The sequence below is a fragment of the Arachis stenosperma genome, chromosome 6 (assembly GCF_014773155.1).
Source record: "Arachis stenosperma cultivar V10309 chromosome 6, arast.V10309.gnm1.PFL2, whole genome shotgun sequence".
Taxonomy (NCBI): domain Eukaryota; kingdom Viridiplantae; phylum Streptophyta; class Magnoliopsida; order Fabales; family Fabaceae; genus Arachis; species Arachis stenosperma.
Genome location: NC_080382.1, coordinates 16,873,632 through 16,885,288, shown reverse-complemented (window position 1 = coordinate 16,885,288; position 11,657 = coordinate 16,873,632). Strand labels below are relative to the sequence as shown.

The following is an 11,657-nucleotide window of genomic DNA, read 5'->3' as shown; positions in this document are numbered from 1 at the left end:
CATGGGTTGCTGCTGTTTTTGTTTTACTCAAAGAAGTCAACACCTTAGTAATTGGTGCTATTGATTTAGAGAAAATTGACATTAACTCCAACATTAATGAGTCAAAGTCAAAGACTATGGACCATGATCAAGGTGCATATAAAGATATACATAGAACAGAGAGAACAACGACTCAAACAAGATGGTTGAAGAGGAATCCATCATAGAGAAGGTGGAAGAGTACACCAAGAACGCAGGGTTTCACCAGTTGGAAACTCTACGCTCAATCCTTCAACACAATTCAAAAGTGCAATATCTCCAACCATTTATCTCTCATCTTGATGTGAATACTTTCAGGACTATGGTGCCTCTGTCTTCCTATGATGACTATGTTGACTACATCAATCAAATGGCAGAACATGGAAAACAACATCATGATCCTCCTCTTCTCTCTGTTGATCCCCTCCTCTGCTTCTTCTACAGGTTCCAATACTGTTCTTTTTCTAGTTGGTAAAAACTAAAAACCTTCAGTGTTTGATGTTGGATTTGACCCTTTTCTTTTTTCTTTTGTCCTTTTAATCAGCTCAGGAACAAGCTCCATGAAGCCCAAATTGATCCCTTATTTTGATTCAACCCTTTCCCAAGCTGCATCCTTTATTGCTCACAGAGGCAGCACTGCAGTTCTTCACAGGTAAACTAATCTAGTTTCCAGAATTCGATGAGACATGAAATTACTTATTACAAAATCTTAAAATGTTAGGAAAAATACATGAATGGTTATATACCTTGCTACAATTCATGATAATAACTCAAGAATAAATTTGATATTCAGATACTATTATTCTGATGCTTCTGTGTGAATGTACAATGAGGAGTACCTATTTATGAGATATAATGACTTTGATACCATGCTAGAATTCATGATAATAACTCAAGAATAAACTCGATATTCAGATACTGTTCTTGGAATGGACAACAAGGAGTACCTATTTATAGAACAAGATACAATCTAACAGAATAACAAAATTACCTTAATGTCAAACTAAATAAACATAAAACCAATAATAGATATATCTAATGCATGCAGGTTCTTTCCTCCAAGGCCAGGGATCAACAAGATCCTTTGGTTTCTCTATGCTGACAATACCACAACTACTAAATGCGGCTTCAAGGTTATGGCTGCATCTTCTTACTCTTTGCATAGTGGTAAGGCCAAACCTCAACAACTTGCTGTCTATTCAAGCCCTCCACAAGTGTTTCTTGGATCTATTGTTGAGCATCAAATGTATTGCCACCTTCTCTGCGGCCTAAGGAATCTCGAAGCAATCGATGCTATTCGAACCCCTTATGCTGTAGGATTGGTTAAGGCTTTTGGCCTTCTAGAGTCCAAATGGGAGCAGCTTTGTGATGATCTTGAATGTGGCTTCCCAAGTATTGAAGTTTCAGATGTGGCAATGAGGGAAGATGTGATTAAAGCACTTGGAGGGCCTCAACCGGAATTGTCAAACAGAATAAGGTTAATTTGTAGAGGTAATAATGATAATTGGGGTGGTATTGCTCATAGATTGTGGCGAAATATTCGTTATATAAGGTGTGTTTGCACTGGAAGCATGATGCAGTATTATCCAAAGCTGAAGTATTATGCAGGAGAGGTACCTATTGTTGGAGGAGATTACTTTGCTTCTGAGTGCTGTGTTGGCATAAATTTAGACATAATGCAACCTCCTGAGACGACACGATTCGTGATACTTCCAACGGCTGCATACTTTGAGTTTCTTCCATTTAACATGAATGAGGAGAGCAATGATGCTGCTGATGAAACAGTGGATCTTAGCAGGGTAGAGGTAGGGAAGATGTATGAAGTGGTTGTTACTACTTATAGAGGATTCTATCGCTATCGGTTAGGCGATGTAGTGAAAGTTGTTGGATTCTATAACAAATCTCCAGAAGTAGAATTTGTGATGAGAGCACCTAAAACTCATGCTGAGATTCTAACAGAGAAGGACTTGGTTTCAGCAATTGAAAACTTTCAACTTGCAGTAAGGGGTGCCATGATGAAAATAGAGATAGTTGAGTTTGCAAGTTTCTTGGACCAGGAATCACAGCCAAAGCAGTTGAAGGTGTTTGCAGAAGTTCAAGAGGAATCTGATTTCATGGAGGACAAACTAGAAGAGTCAACAATGATATTGAAAAGGTGTATTTCCTCACTTGAAAGTGCCTTTGGAGCTTTGTACAAGGTGGAGAAGGATAAGGGTCAAGTAGGGAACTTAATGGTATTCATCCTAAGGCCTGGAGCATTTGATAAGTTATATGAAGTAGCCATTAGAAATGGAACACCAGCTAGTCAATATAAACCACCCAAGATTATAAGAAACCATGAAATTGTCACACTCTTGCAAAAATATAGTTTTGTGACATTGAATGATAATTAGCAGCATTGAATAATTTACTCTTCTGTAGTATAACTTATGATTGTAATCATGTTCATCTTTTTGCCTTTTGATGTTAAGAGAAACTAGATTAGCCACAGAATGCACAGAAAAATAAAATAAATTTATTTAAGATATATCAGAAACAATATCTTAATACTTCTGATATGATTATAACAACAAAAGTATTTTAAGGCCTTAGATAGGCCAATTTTTAGAAAGAATACAGATGATGAGAGCAAACTTGATTGTTTTCATGGATATTAGTTTGTTCCTCAAATCTTCTTAAACATAATGTTGATTACACTCTTGAAAATGTACATCAACTTGTCTCCCAAACAGTTTATCATTCGGTTACATTACACAATTTTATCAGTATGAAATGAAAACAAGTTCCTTTCAGATGGTGAATGAAGATATTAAATTTTTTTTATTACTCTTACATATCATCTAATATCACACAAACTAAACTTTCCAAGAGCCTAATAATTCCTCAGCAACATTGTTATTGGTTTCATCATTCATGTTAAATGGAAGAAACTCAAAGTAAGCAGTATTTGGAAACAACACATATCTTGTAGTCTCAGGGGGTTGCATTATGTCTAAGTTCAAACCAACACTACACTCAGAAGGAAAGTAATCTCCTCCTATAACAGGTACTTCTTCTGCATAATACTTTACCTTTGGATAATATTGCTTCATGATTCCAGTGCTAACACACTTTATATATCAAACGTTTCGCCACAATCTATGTGCAATTCCACTCCAATCATTACCATTATCTTCCCAAATTAGCCTTATTCTGTTTGACAATTCAATTAGTAACAAATCACCTATTTTATTTTACACCTTATTAATGAATCAAAAGAATTGATATAATGAGTTACAATTAATTTATTGATATAAATTATAATAAATGGCATGATATTTAAATATCTAATCAAATTAATTAGTTGATATAATTAATTTACCGTAATAAATTATATTTAATGAGTTAAAAATTAAATCGAACAATATTCTCAAAAATATGTCATGTCAATTTTATGATTGAATGTAAAAACTCGATTATAATAAAATAGATAAAATAGATAAATAGATAGATAGAATAGATAAATAATAGATTAAAAAGAGAAAAAAATAAAATAATAAAAAAAGGATGATTCTTATCATTTCTGCCATTTATGTATAGAAGATAAAAAAAAATTCTAACCAAATTAATTTTTATTTAGTACATTCAATTTGAATAAATAATAATTATCTTATTTTAATTTAGTCTTTAATTCATATGATTTGATTTTGACTTAATACACATAATTTAATATTTTTTTCAACATAAATGATATGATTCTTGTGTAATGTAATAAGAAATACTAATATAATTAAATGTAGATACTACCATAAAAATTTTATAATTGTCTTTATATAAATTTTTTTATTATTGGATGATAAATTGTATAATTAAATTTTGATATATTTTAAAAGTGTTGTCTTTATTTAAAATATAATTAAATAAATAAGTCATATTTTTTAACAAAATATTTTCATAAAAAATATTTTTGTTATCTTCATTTAAATAGTTGTCATAATTAAATACTACCTTTTGTTTTCTTATTCATTGAGTCTCATATATTGGTATATGATAAATAAACTGTATTAATTGTTTTAAAATATATTTTAAATAAATTGTGCCAGCAAAGGATAAAGAAAGAAAGAAAAGGTGCTAAAAGGAAAAATGTAACAGATGTTGCACTCGAGAAAGTGTGATAGGATAGTTTAATATTATTAATTATTAATTATTTTAGAATTATTAATTATTATTGGTATTATATTGTTCATGTTCGAAGCGAATTTACGAAGCGAAGAGGTGGAGATTGAAGAACTCAATTTCATCGTGTGCAAAACCAAATCGAATGGACAATCTAATATTAATGTCAATAATGTATCAGGTGGTGAAAGCTTTTTTTTTCATGTGTGCTTATATGTTGGTTGTCTTTCTCTTTTAACTTTACTATATAAGATTGTCGTTTTTTGGCCAGAAGTGATAGGTAAATAATAATTATTTTGAACATAAATAATTATTAATTAAATATAAATATATTACATTTTAATTTAATGTTATTTATTAAATTTATTTTTTTAATTTTACTAATTCACATTGTTCACACATGATTCAAAAATATTATTAATTACCTATACTTTTCTCTTTTTGGCATTTAGTACTTATTATAGCATATTATTGCCGAAAATCGACCATAAGAGATTTTGATGGCATAACCATTGTGATAATCTTGCCATTATCTCGTGACATCAGTTATTATGGCCTAATTATTTTGTCAGTTACGTTCTTTTTTTGTCCAAAACATATATATTAGTTGAAAATATCTTGTCTATTTTGGTCGCAAATCTATTGTTTTAATATCTAATAAATTAATCAAATAAATTAATTAGTTCAAATATTTAGTATAATTGATTTGGCTTAATTAATTAAAAATAAATTTAAAAAATCTTTAATATAATTACTAAACAATCTCAAAAATATGTCACATCAATGATATTATTAAGTGTAAAATTCGATTTTAATATAATATATAACAAATAAGCGTATTTTACAAAAGAAATATTAAGATTATTTTCAATAAAGAACTCATTTTTGTTTCTATTTATAATCCACCTGTCAACAAATGTAATTCTAAATTAATTTTTGCATCATAAACAGTAAATAAAAACTTAAAATATATATTTTCTATTAAAAGGAACTAACTTTAGTCTATATTATGGTTCCACTTAATTAATTAATTAAAGTAATTAAAATTAAGGCAATTTACCCAAATAAATAAATTGAGTGAATTCTTTACCTAAATACACAAAATGAAAACTTGTTACGTGCATGTGCATTTTTACTATTATGTAAACCGTGGTAGCCAACGACGGTTTCTAATTTTTACGTAAACCGTTGCTACCAAGGACGGATTATGGTTGGAACACATTAGGCATAAACCGTGGTAGCCTCCCACGGTTTATGAAGGCAGCAAAATGTGCATAAAACCTGGTGACCAGCAACGATTTATGAAGGAGTTCGTATGGTCATAAACCTTGGTTAGTTGCAAAGGTTTATGAGGAGTGAAATTCTATATATATGTGTGAGAGATTGAAGTTGCATAAGAAATCATTGTCACAATGGCAAGTGAGGAAGAGAGTTTTCTTACCTTAGTGCATTGCTCTGGGAAAATCCAAAAAAACAAAAGATATGGTGAGAAGTTCACTGATAGAGAACCACTAAGTGTTTTCATCAGTTCATCAAGCACTTTGTCAGATTTGAAGAACAGCATCTTGCATAAGTTTGGGGTGTTTGGTAGCAAGTGGGTGAAGAAGCTATTCTACAAGATTTCCATCGCAGTTGTCTCGACCGGTGTTAAGTATGATACCTTTGTACTAGCGGCTGATGAAGATATTAGGGTTCTGTTCCATTGTGTTAGGAGTTTTCCAGAGGTCAGAATACACGAGTTGTTCGCGAAGTTGGAGGTTGGTGTCGATAGTTCTGGGGCATCAGCTCCAGTTCATAGCTCGACTGCCGCGGGCGGTGCGTCTAGTTCGATGCCTACGGTGAGACCATCCGTTCTGCTGGTAGCATCCCCTTTATTTGCGGCTGATTTAGATCGAACAGAGGTTGTTGGTTCTGTATCTTTGGAGAATGCAGGGGTCTTTGAGCAGGCGTATGAAGTGGGCACCGGTGGTGGCTTGCTACTTGATATGCAAGGCTTTGGAGAACCTGATCGAGTAGAGAATGCAATGTGTGACGATGACTCTGACCAGGAGCATGTAGATATCATTGGGGACAGCGATGATGACACAGGTGCCAATCCACATGCACAGCATGGGCCTTCAAGTTCTGGCACTCAACAGTACCCTCCACATTTCTCCACACTAAACTTAGAGGCTCTAGGTCCACAGGCGGACTGTGGTCCTACAATTGGGGGATCTTCTACAGAATTTCAGATTGGACAATCATTCCGGAATAAAGATGAGGCTATGCTGAGTGTGAAGGACTATAGCATCCGCCGAGGTATTGAGTACAGAGTCATCGAATTAGATCATTTTAAGTATCATGGAAAATGCAAGGAGTTCGGCAAGGGTTGTACTTGGTTGATTCGCGTAGAGCTGTGTGCACGAAAGGGCACTTGGGAGGTTAGGAGGTACAACGGGCCACATACTTGCTTGGCAACCTCTATTTCCAGTGATCACCGTCAGCTGGATTACCACGTTATCTGTGCGAGGATTCTTCTGTTGGTTAGGGCAGATGCTGCGGTGACGGTAAAGGTATTGCAACAAGCTACAGAAGCCGATTACGGTTTCAAGCCTAGTTACAGGAAGGTTTGGATGGCGAAGCAGAAGGCAGTGGCACAAATATATGGAGATTGGGAAGAGTCGTATGCGGAGTTGCCACGTTGGATGCTAGGGGTACAGTCAACCATGCCTGGGACAGTTTCTGTGTTGAAGACCTCTCCTGTTCGGGTTGGGGGTGAGGTTGATGAGTCCACTGTGTACTTTCATCGACTTTTCTGGACATTTCCACCCTGTATCGAGGCATTCCGGCATTGCAAGCCCCCTCTTGAGTATTGAAGGTACCCACTTGTATGGCAAGTATGGAGGGACGCTGCTGCTGGCGATAGCGCAGGATGGGAACTCGAACATCCTCCCGATAGCCTTCGCCCTTTTGGAGGGAGAAAACGCAGAGTCATGGTCATTCTTCTTGTCCAACCTACCAGCGCATGTGACGCTACAGGAGGGTATCCTTGTTATCTCTGACAGGCATAATGGCATAAAGGCAGCACTTGAGGCCCCTGAGACTGGATGACTGCCTCCACGTGCTTTTCGAGCGTACTGTATTCGTCATATGGTTGTGAATTTTGCCCTTACCTTCAAAGGTAAGGATGCAAGGAGGATGTTGGTGAATGCTGCCTACGCAAAAATTGAAGCAGAGTTTTATTACTGGTTTGACATCATGTAGACTGAGCATCTGACAATGTGTGACTGGGCTAACCGGATTGAATACGACAAATGGACCCAACACGAGGATAGTGGTAGACGGTTAGGGCACATGACAACCAACATTAGTCAATGTGTGAACTCCGTGTTAAAGGGAACTCGCAACCTCCCGGTCACATCGTTGGTTAAGTAAACTTACGGGAGGCTTGCTGAGCTATTCGTTGTCCGCGGACAGACAGCAGAGGCACAACTCGGATCTGGGCATGAATTTTGTCAGGCGTTGGTCAAGGCTATTGATCGAAACATAAGAGACTCAAGGTGCTTCACCGTGACCTTATACGACAGGCACCAATCGGAGTACACTGTAGCCGAGACAATACCGACCGGGAACTTCTCGCTGGGTAGCTACAGAGTTTCCCTTAAGGATCACACCTGCGACTGTGGCCACTTTCAGGCACTCCATTATCCTTGTTGCCACGCCATTGCATGTTGCGCCTACTCGCGCCTTAATTGAGCGTCATATGTTCACAAGGTGTATCGTATAAGTGAGGTGTTTAATGTTTACAAGCAGGGTTTTGTTCCGCCTATCCCAGAAGGCCTATGGGCCCCATATGCTGGGCCAACTATCATTCCTGATCCTAACATGAGACGTGCAAAGGAAGGTCGTCCGAAGGCAACCAGGATCCGTGGTAGTATGGATCAATCTGTGGAGAACCAGCCGAAGCGCTGTGGGCTATGCCGTCAGCCTGAGCATACGCGGAGGAACTGTGACCAGCGAAGACATGCTGCTGGAAGGGATGCTTAGATCTCATTACGTTTATTGGATCGTTGTTGTTGTTTAAGTTGTATTAGGCACTCTTAATTTGAGTAATGTAAGGTTGGTTAAGTCAATGAATGTCGACATGTTTGTTTAGTGTACTAAATTCATCTGAGTAAGTCCGTTTATTTTATATGTTTAATTGAATCACTTTTATATGTTTGTTTATGTATTTATACTACCTAACATGTAAACCTTGGGAAGCTAGGGGGATTTACGTTGAAGCCATTCTCTTCATAAACCGTGGGAAGCTAGGAGGATTTATGTTCAACGAATTGTCTCCATAAACCGTAGGAGGCTACCACGGTTTATGCCTAATGTGTTCCAACCATAATCCGTCCCTGGTAGCAACGGTTTACGTAGAAATTAGAAACCGTGGTTGGCTACCACGGTTTACATAATAGTAAAAATGCACATGCACGTAACAAGTTTTTATTTTGTGTATTTAGGTAAAGGATTCACTCAATTTATTTAATTAGGTACATTGCCCTAAAATTAATGTAGTTACTATCTTTTTTACAATAATATTATTTAAATTTATAAATTTAAAAATAATTCACTATTAAAAAATATTAATATTAAAAAATTCAACGATTAATTTTTAACGGCTAATTTTATAATGTGGTTAATATTTTAAATTTTATAAATAAAAATAAACAACCTAACAAAAAATTATTTTATAATCTGTAAAAATTAAATATTTTTTATATAAAATTTTTTATTAATTATAATTTAATATAATAATAAACATAATATGTAATAATGATTTAATACAATTTTTTATATCAATTTTGATTTAAATAATATTAATTATAATTTAATTATTTAAATAATTAAATCATAATTATTATACCGTATTATGATTTGTTTTAACGTATTCAAATTTTAAATTTTATAAATTAAAAATTATTAAAATAAAAAATCTCCGAATAACTAAAAAGGAGGATGGTGTGGGGTGGGGGGAATTGCAAATCCAATTCGAATTCTCTGATTCTCTGATTCCTAACCGTATCATATCCTGTATCCTCATTCGCCGCCGACATGAGCAACGAGTATCGGCAGTTGTGGAACCCGGAAACGGTGCTGTCAATCCCACTGAAGAAGACTGATCCGGTGGAGCTGTACTTGCCGTTACGTAACTTGGTAGCCTCAAAATACTCCGAGAGCGATGCACACAAAGTTGAGAGCGTTCTGCAAACTCTAAACAAATGCCGCAGGGACATGGTGGAGCGCAGAGGGGACCTCTCCCTTCCCATGCAACGTGACTGCCTCCTCCACTACTTCAAATGCCTTTCCATGGTTGAGTCACTCGTCACCTCTCTCTCCTCCGACGCCGATCCCATCATCTTTGTCTGGTACGATGCCTTCAACCCTGAGCATGAGGACGGGGTCTCCTCACAGCGTAACGGCATCCAATTGGAGAGGGCCGCTGTTGTCTTCAACCTTGGAGCCATCTGCAGCCAGATTGCTGCCTCTTGTGACCGTACCACCGCCCTTGGCCGTCACCTTGCAATGGAAGCCTTCAAAGTTGCCGCCAATTTCTTCTTCCAACTCTGGAAGACTTTCGCTCCCAAGAACGTGGTCTACGCCACCCTCGATTTGACTCGCCTCTTCGCGGAGTTTCTGCACCACGTCTTCTCCGCTCAGGCTTCCGAGCTCGAATTACAGCAAGAACTGAACAACAACGACGCCAGTTACGCTCTCCAACAACACCGATGTGCCCTAGCATTTTCATCGGTCAGTCTTCACTCTTGAATTCTTGATTGATTTTACATTTATTTTTTCATTCTAGTGATGATGATGATGATGATGATGATGATGATGATGATGTAGGTTTATAAGCTTTATGACAGAGCATATGCACTGATACCTCCTGATTCGGCTGCACGGAAACATGTCGACTCTTTTGACCAAACCTGGGTAACTCATCTTTACCAGAAGGTGACATTCTTTCAGGAGGAGGCTCGTCAGAGGCAATCATCCATCCTACCCGAATCCGAGCGACCTGCTTTTTACTCACCGGTCCAATCTTGTGCTCTTGATCATGATGCAGAATGTGTCACTGAGATATTAGTTAGAGGAATTTGCAGGCGCTGGATATTAGGTTGCGCGAAATTCAACCTACAACAAAAATACGTTGACCTCATCCTCTCGGAGTACAATCCTTTCAAGCTTATGAAGGATGGAAAGCTGGTGGCTTACCCATGGGACATGCCTCCTCCTTATCCAACAGATTCGGCAATCCTCTCATCTTCAGTGACTTCTTCATCGTTGTCAGATATTCTTGCATTCCTTCCTTTGAAGAAGACTGAGCCCTTGAATCTCTATGAGTCCCTGCGCAGTTACTTTGTCCTCAAATACTCTGAGAACGTGGCAAAGAGAGTAGAAGGCCTCCTCCAAATGCTACACAAATTGCGCAATCAGATGCTGCGTGAAGACCTTTCGCTACCCCTTCGCCGCGACTGTCTCATCCATTATTTCAAATGCCTTTGCATGATTGAGCCTTTCTTCCCTATGAATGCCTCACCCAACCCACCTATCTTTGTTTGGTACAATGCCATCATCCCGCAACATGACTCTTCTCAGCATAACATCCATTTGGAGAAGGCCTCTGTTCTCTTCAACCTAGCATCCCTCTGCACCCACATTGCTCTCTCCTGCGATCTCACCACCATCCAAGGCCATTGCCTTGCCGTGGACGCCTTAAATGATGCTTTAAATTGGTTCTCTGTACTGCGGTTTGAGTCTAAGAAGGCATGTGGCACGATGGACTTGTCAGAACGATACATCCATACGAGAAACAATGAGATTGTCAACTTGAAATTCGAGTTTCCTCGTCCTCAATGTGATGTATCATCATCACCTGGATATCCTGTATGTATAATTATCTACCTTTTTCAGTTCATATTTTCTTAGTACAGTTGATTGATGTCAATCTTAAATTGTTTGATTGAGATGATGCAGGCTGCAGCTTTTGATCCGTTGATATATGGGACTTTAGCTAAGATTCTTGTTCACTCCACGGCACCTCAATATCTTGGGGCGAATATGAAAACCTGCCCGAGTGACGTCACCGGACAATTTCTTTTAGGGTATTGTAAGGCTCACTCCCTGCTTCAAGGGGTATGTGAAGCACCATGCTTGGACCTGCTCTCTGAGGATAGCCCTGTCAAGATTAAGGATGGAAATCTTGTGGCCAATGCAACCTTAGAGGCGGCATTGGAGAACATGAGCTTGCAGGAGACACAACAGTAACATTACCGTAGAGAAAAACTAAACAAGATTTAGGAATGAACTTCTTTACTTTTTTAAATTGGATATTGGAATTTTGTTTGTTGATGCTAGAACTCTTCTTGTGAAATATTATCCTCGTGATTTTGTTTGTTGATATGTGTATATATTTCTTCTTATTCGTCGACAATTTGTATGCCTCTGATATGATCTCG

General features: G+C 37.3%; 3 protein-coding genes across 3 annotated transcripts; all 3 read left to right on the top strand.

Annotated features, from left to right (window-relative positions):
* Positions 1 to 121: 121 nt before the first annotated feature.
* Positions 122 to 2,704, top strand: LOC130932766 (probable indole-3-acetic acid-amido synthetase GH3.6). Its single transcript, XM_057862180.1, has 3 exons — positions 122 to 462; positions 563 to 670; positions 1,067 to 2,704. The coding sequence occupies exons 1-3, from the start codon at positions 182 to 184 to the stop codon at positions 2,409 to 2,411; spliced, it is 1,734 nt and encodes a 577-aa protein (XP_057718163.1). The 5' UTR covers positions 122 to 181; the 3' UTR covers positions 2,412 to 2,704.
* Positions 2,705 to 5,585: 2,881 nt separating this feature from the next.
* Positions 5,586 to 7,263, top strand: LOC130933764 (uncharacterized). The gene is made up of 2 exons (XM_057863379.1): positions 5,586 to 6,927; positions 7,031 to 7,263. The coding sequence occupies exons 1-2, from the start codon at positions 5,586 to 5,588 to the stop codon at positions 7,261 to 7,263; spliced, it is 1,575 nt and encodes a 524-aa protein (XP_057719362.1).
* A 1,930-nt stretch (positions 7,264 to 9,193) lies between these two features.
* Positions 9,194 to 11,632, top strand: LOC130935344 (uncharacterized). Its single transcript, XM_057865047.1, has 3 exons — positions 9,194 to 9,948; positions 10,045 to 11,085; positions 11,176 to 11,632. Exons 1-3 carry the CDS (start codon positions 9,253 to 9,255, stop codon positions 11,464 to 11,466), a joined length of 2,028 nt encoding a protein of 675 aa, XP_057721030.1. The 5' UTR covers positions 9,194 to 9,252; the 3' UTR covers positions 11,467 to 11,632.
* The last annotated feature ends 25 nt before the right edge of the window (positions 11,633 to 11,657 follow it).

What these genes read in the sequence shown, in the direction of transcription:
- LOC130932766 (XM_057862180.1), top strand. Translation starts at nt 182, where the DNA reads ATGGTTGAAGAGGAATCCATCATAGAGAAGGTGGAAGAGTACACCAAG. An exon ending in CTCCTCTGCTTCTTCTACAG is followed by an intron (nt 463 to 562) that starts GTTCCAATACTG and finishes CCTTTTAATCAG; the next exon opens with CTCAGGAACAAGCTCCATGA. An exon ending in AGCACTGCAGTTCTTCACAG is followed by an intron (nt 671 to 1,066) that starts GTAAACTAATCT and finishes TAATGCATGCAG; the next exon opens with GTTCTTTCCTCCAAGGCCAG.
- LOC130935344 (XM_057865047.1), top strand. Translation starts at nt 9,253, where the DNA reads ATGAGCAACGAGTATCGGCAGTTGTGGAACCCGGAAACGGTGCTGTCA. An exon ending in GTGCCCTAGCATTTTCATCG is followed by an intron (nt 9,949 to 10,044) that starts GTCAGTCTTCAC and finishes ATGATGATGTAG; the next exon opens with GTTTATAAGCTTTATGACAG. An exon ending in CATCATCACCTGGATATCCT is followed by an intron (nt 11,086 to 11,175) that starts GTATGTATAATT and finishes GAGATGATGCAG; the next exon opens with GCTGCAGCTTTTGATCCGTT.
- LOC130933764 (XM_057863379.1), top strand. Translation starts at nt 5,586, where the DNA reads ATGGCAAGTGAGGAAGAGAGTTTTCTTACCTTAGTGCATTGCTCTGGG. An exon ending in CTCTCCTGTTCGGGTTGGGG is followed by an intron (nt 6,928 to 7,030) that starts GTGAGGTTGATG and finishes TGAGTATTGAAG; the next exon opens with GTACCCACTTGTATGGCAAG.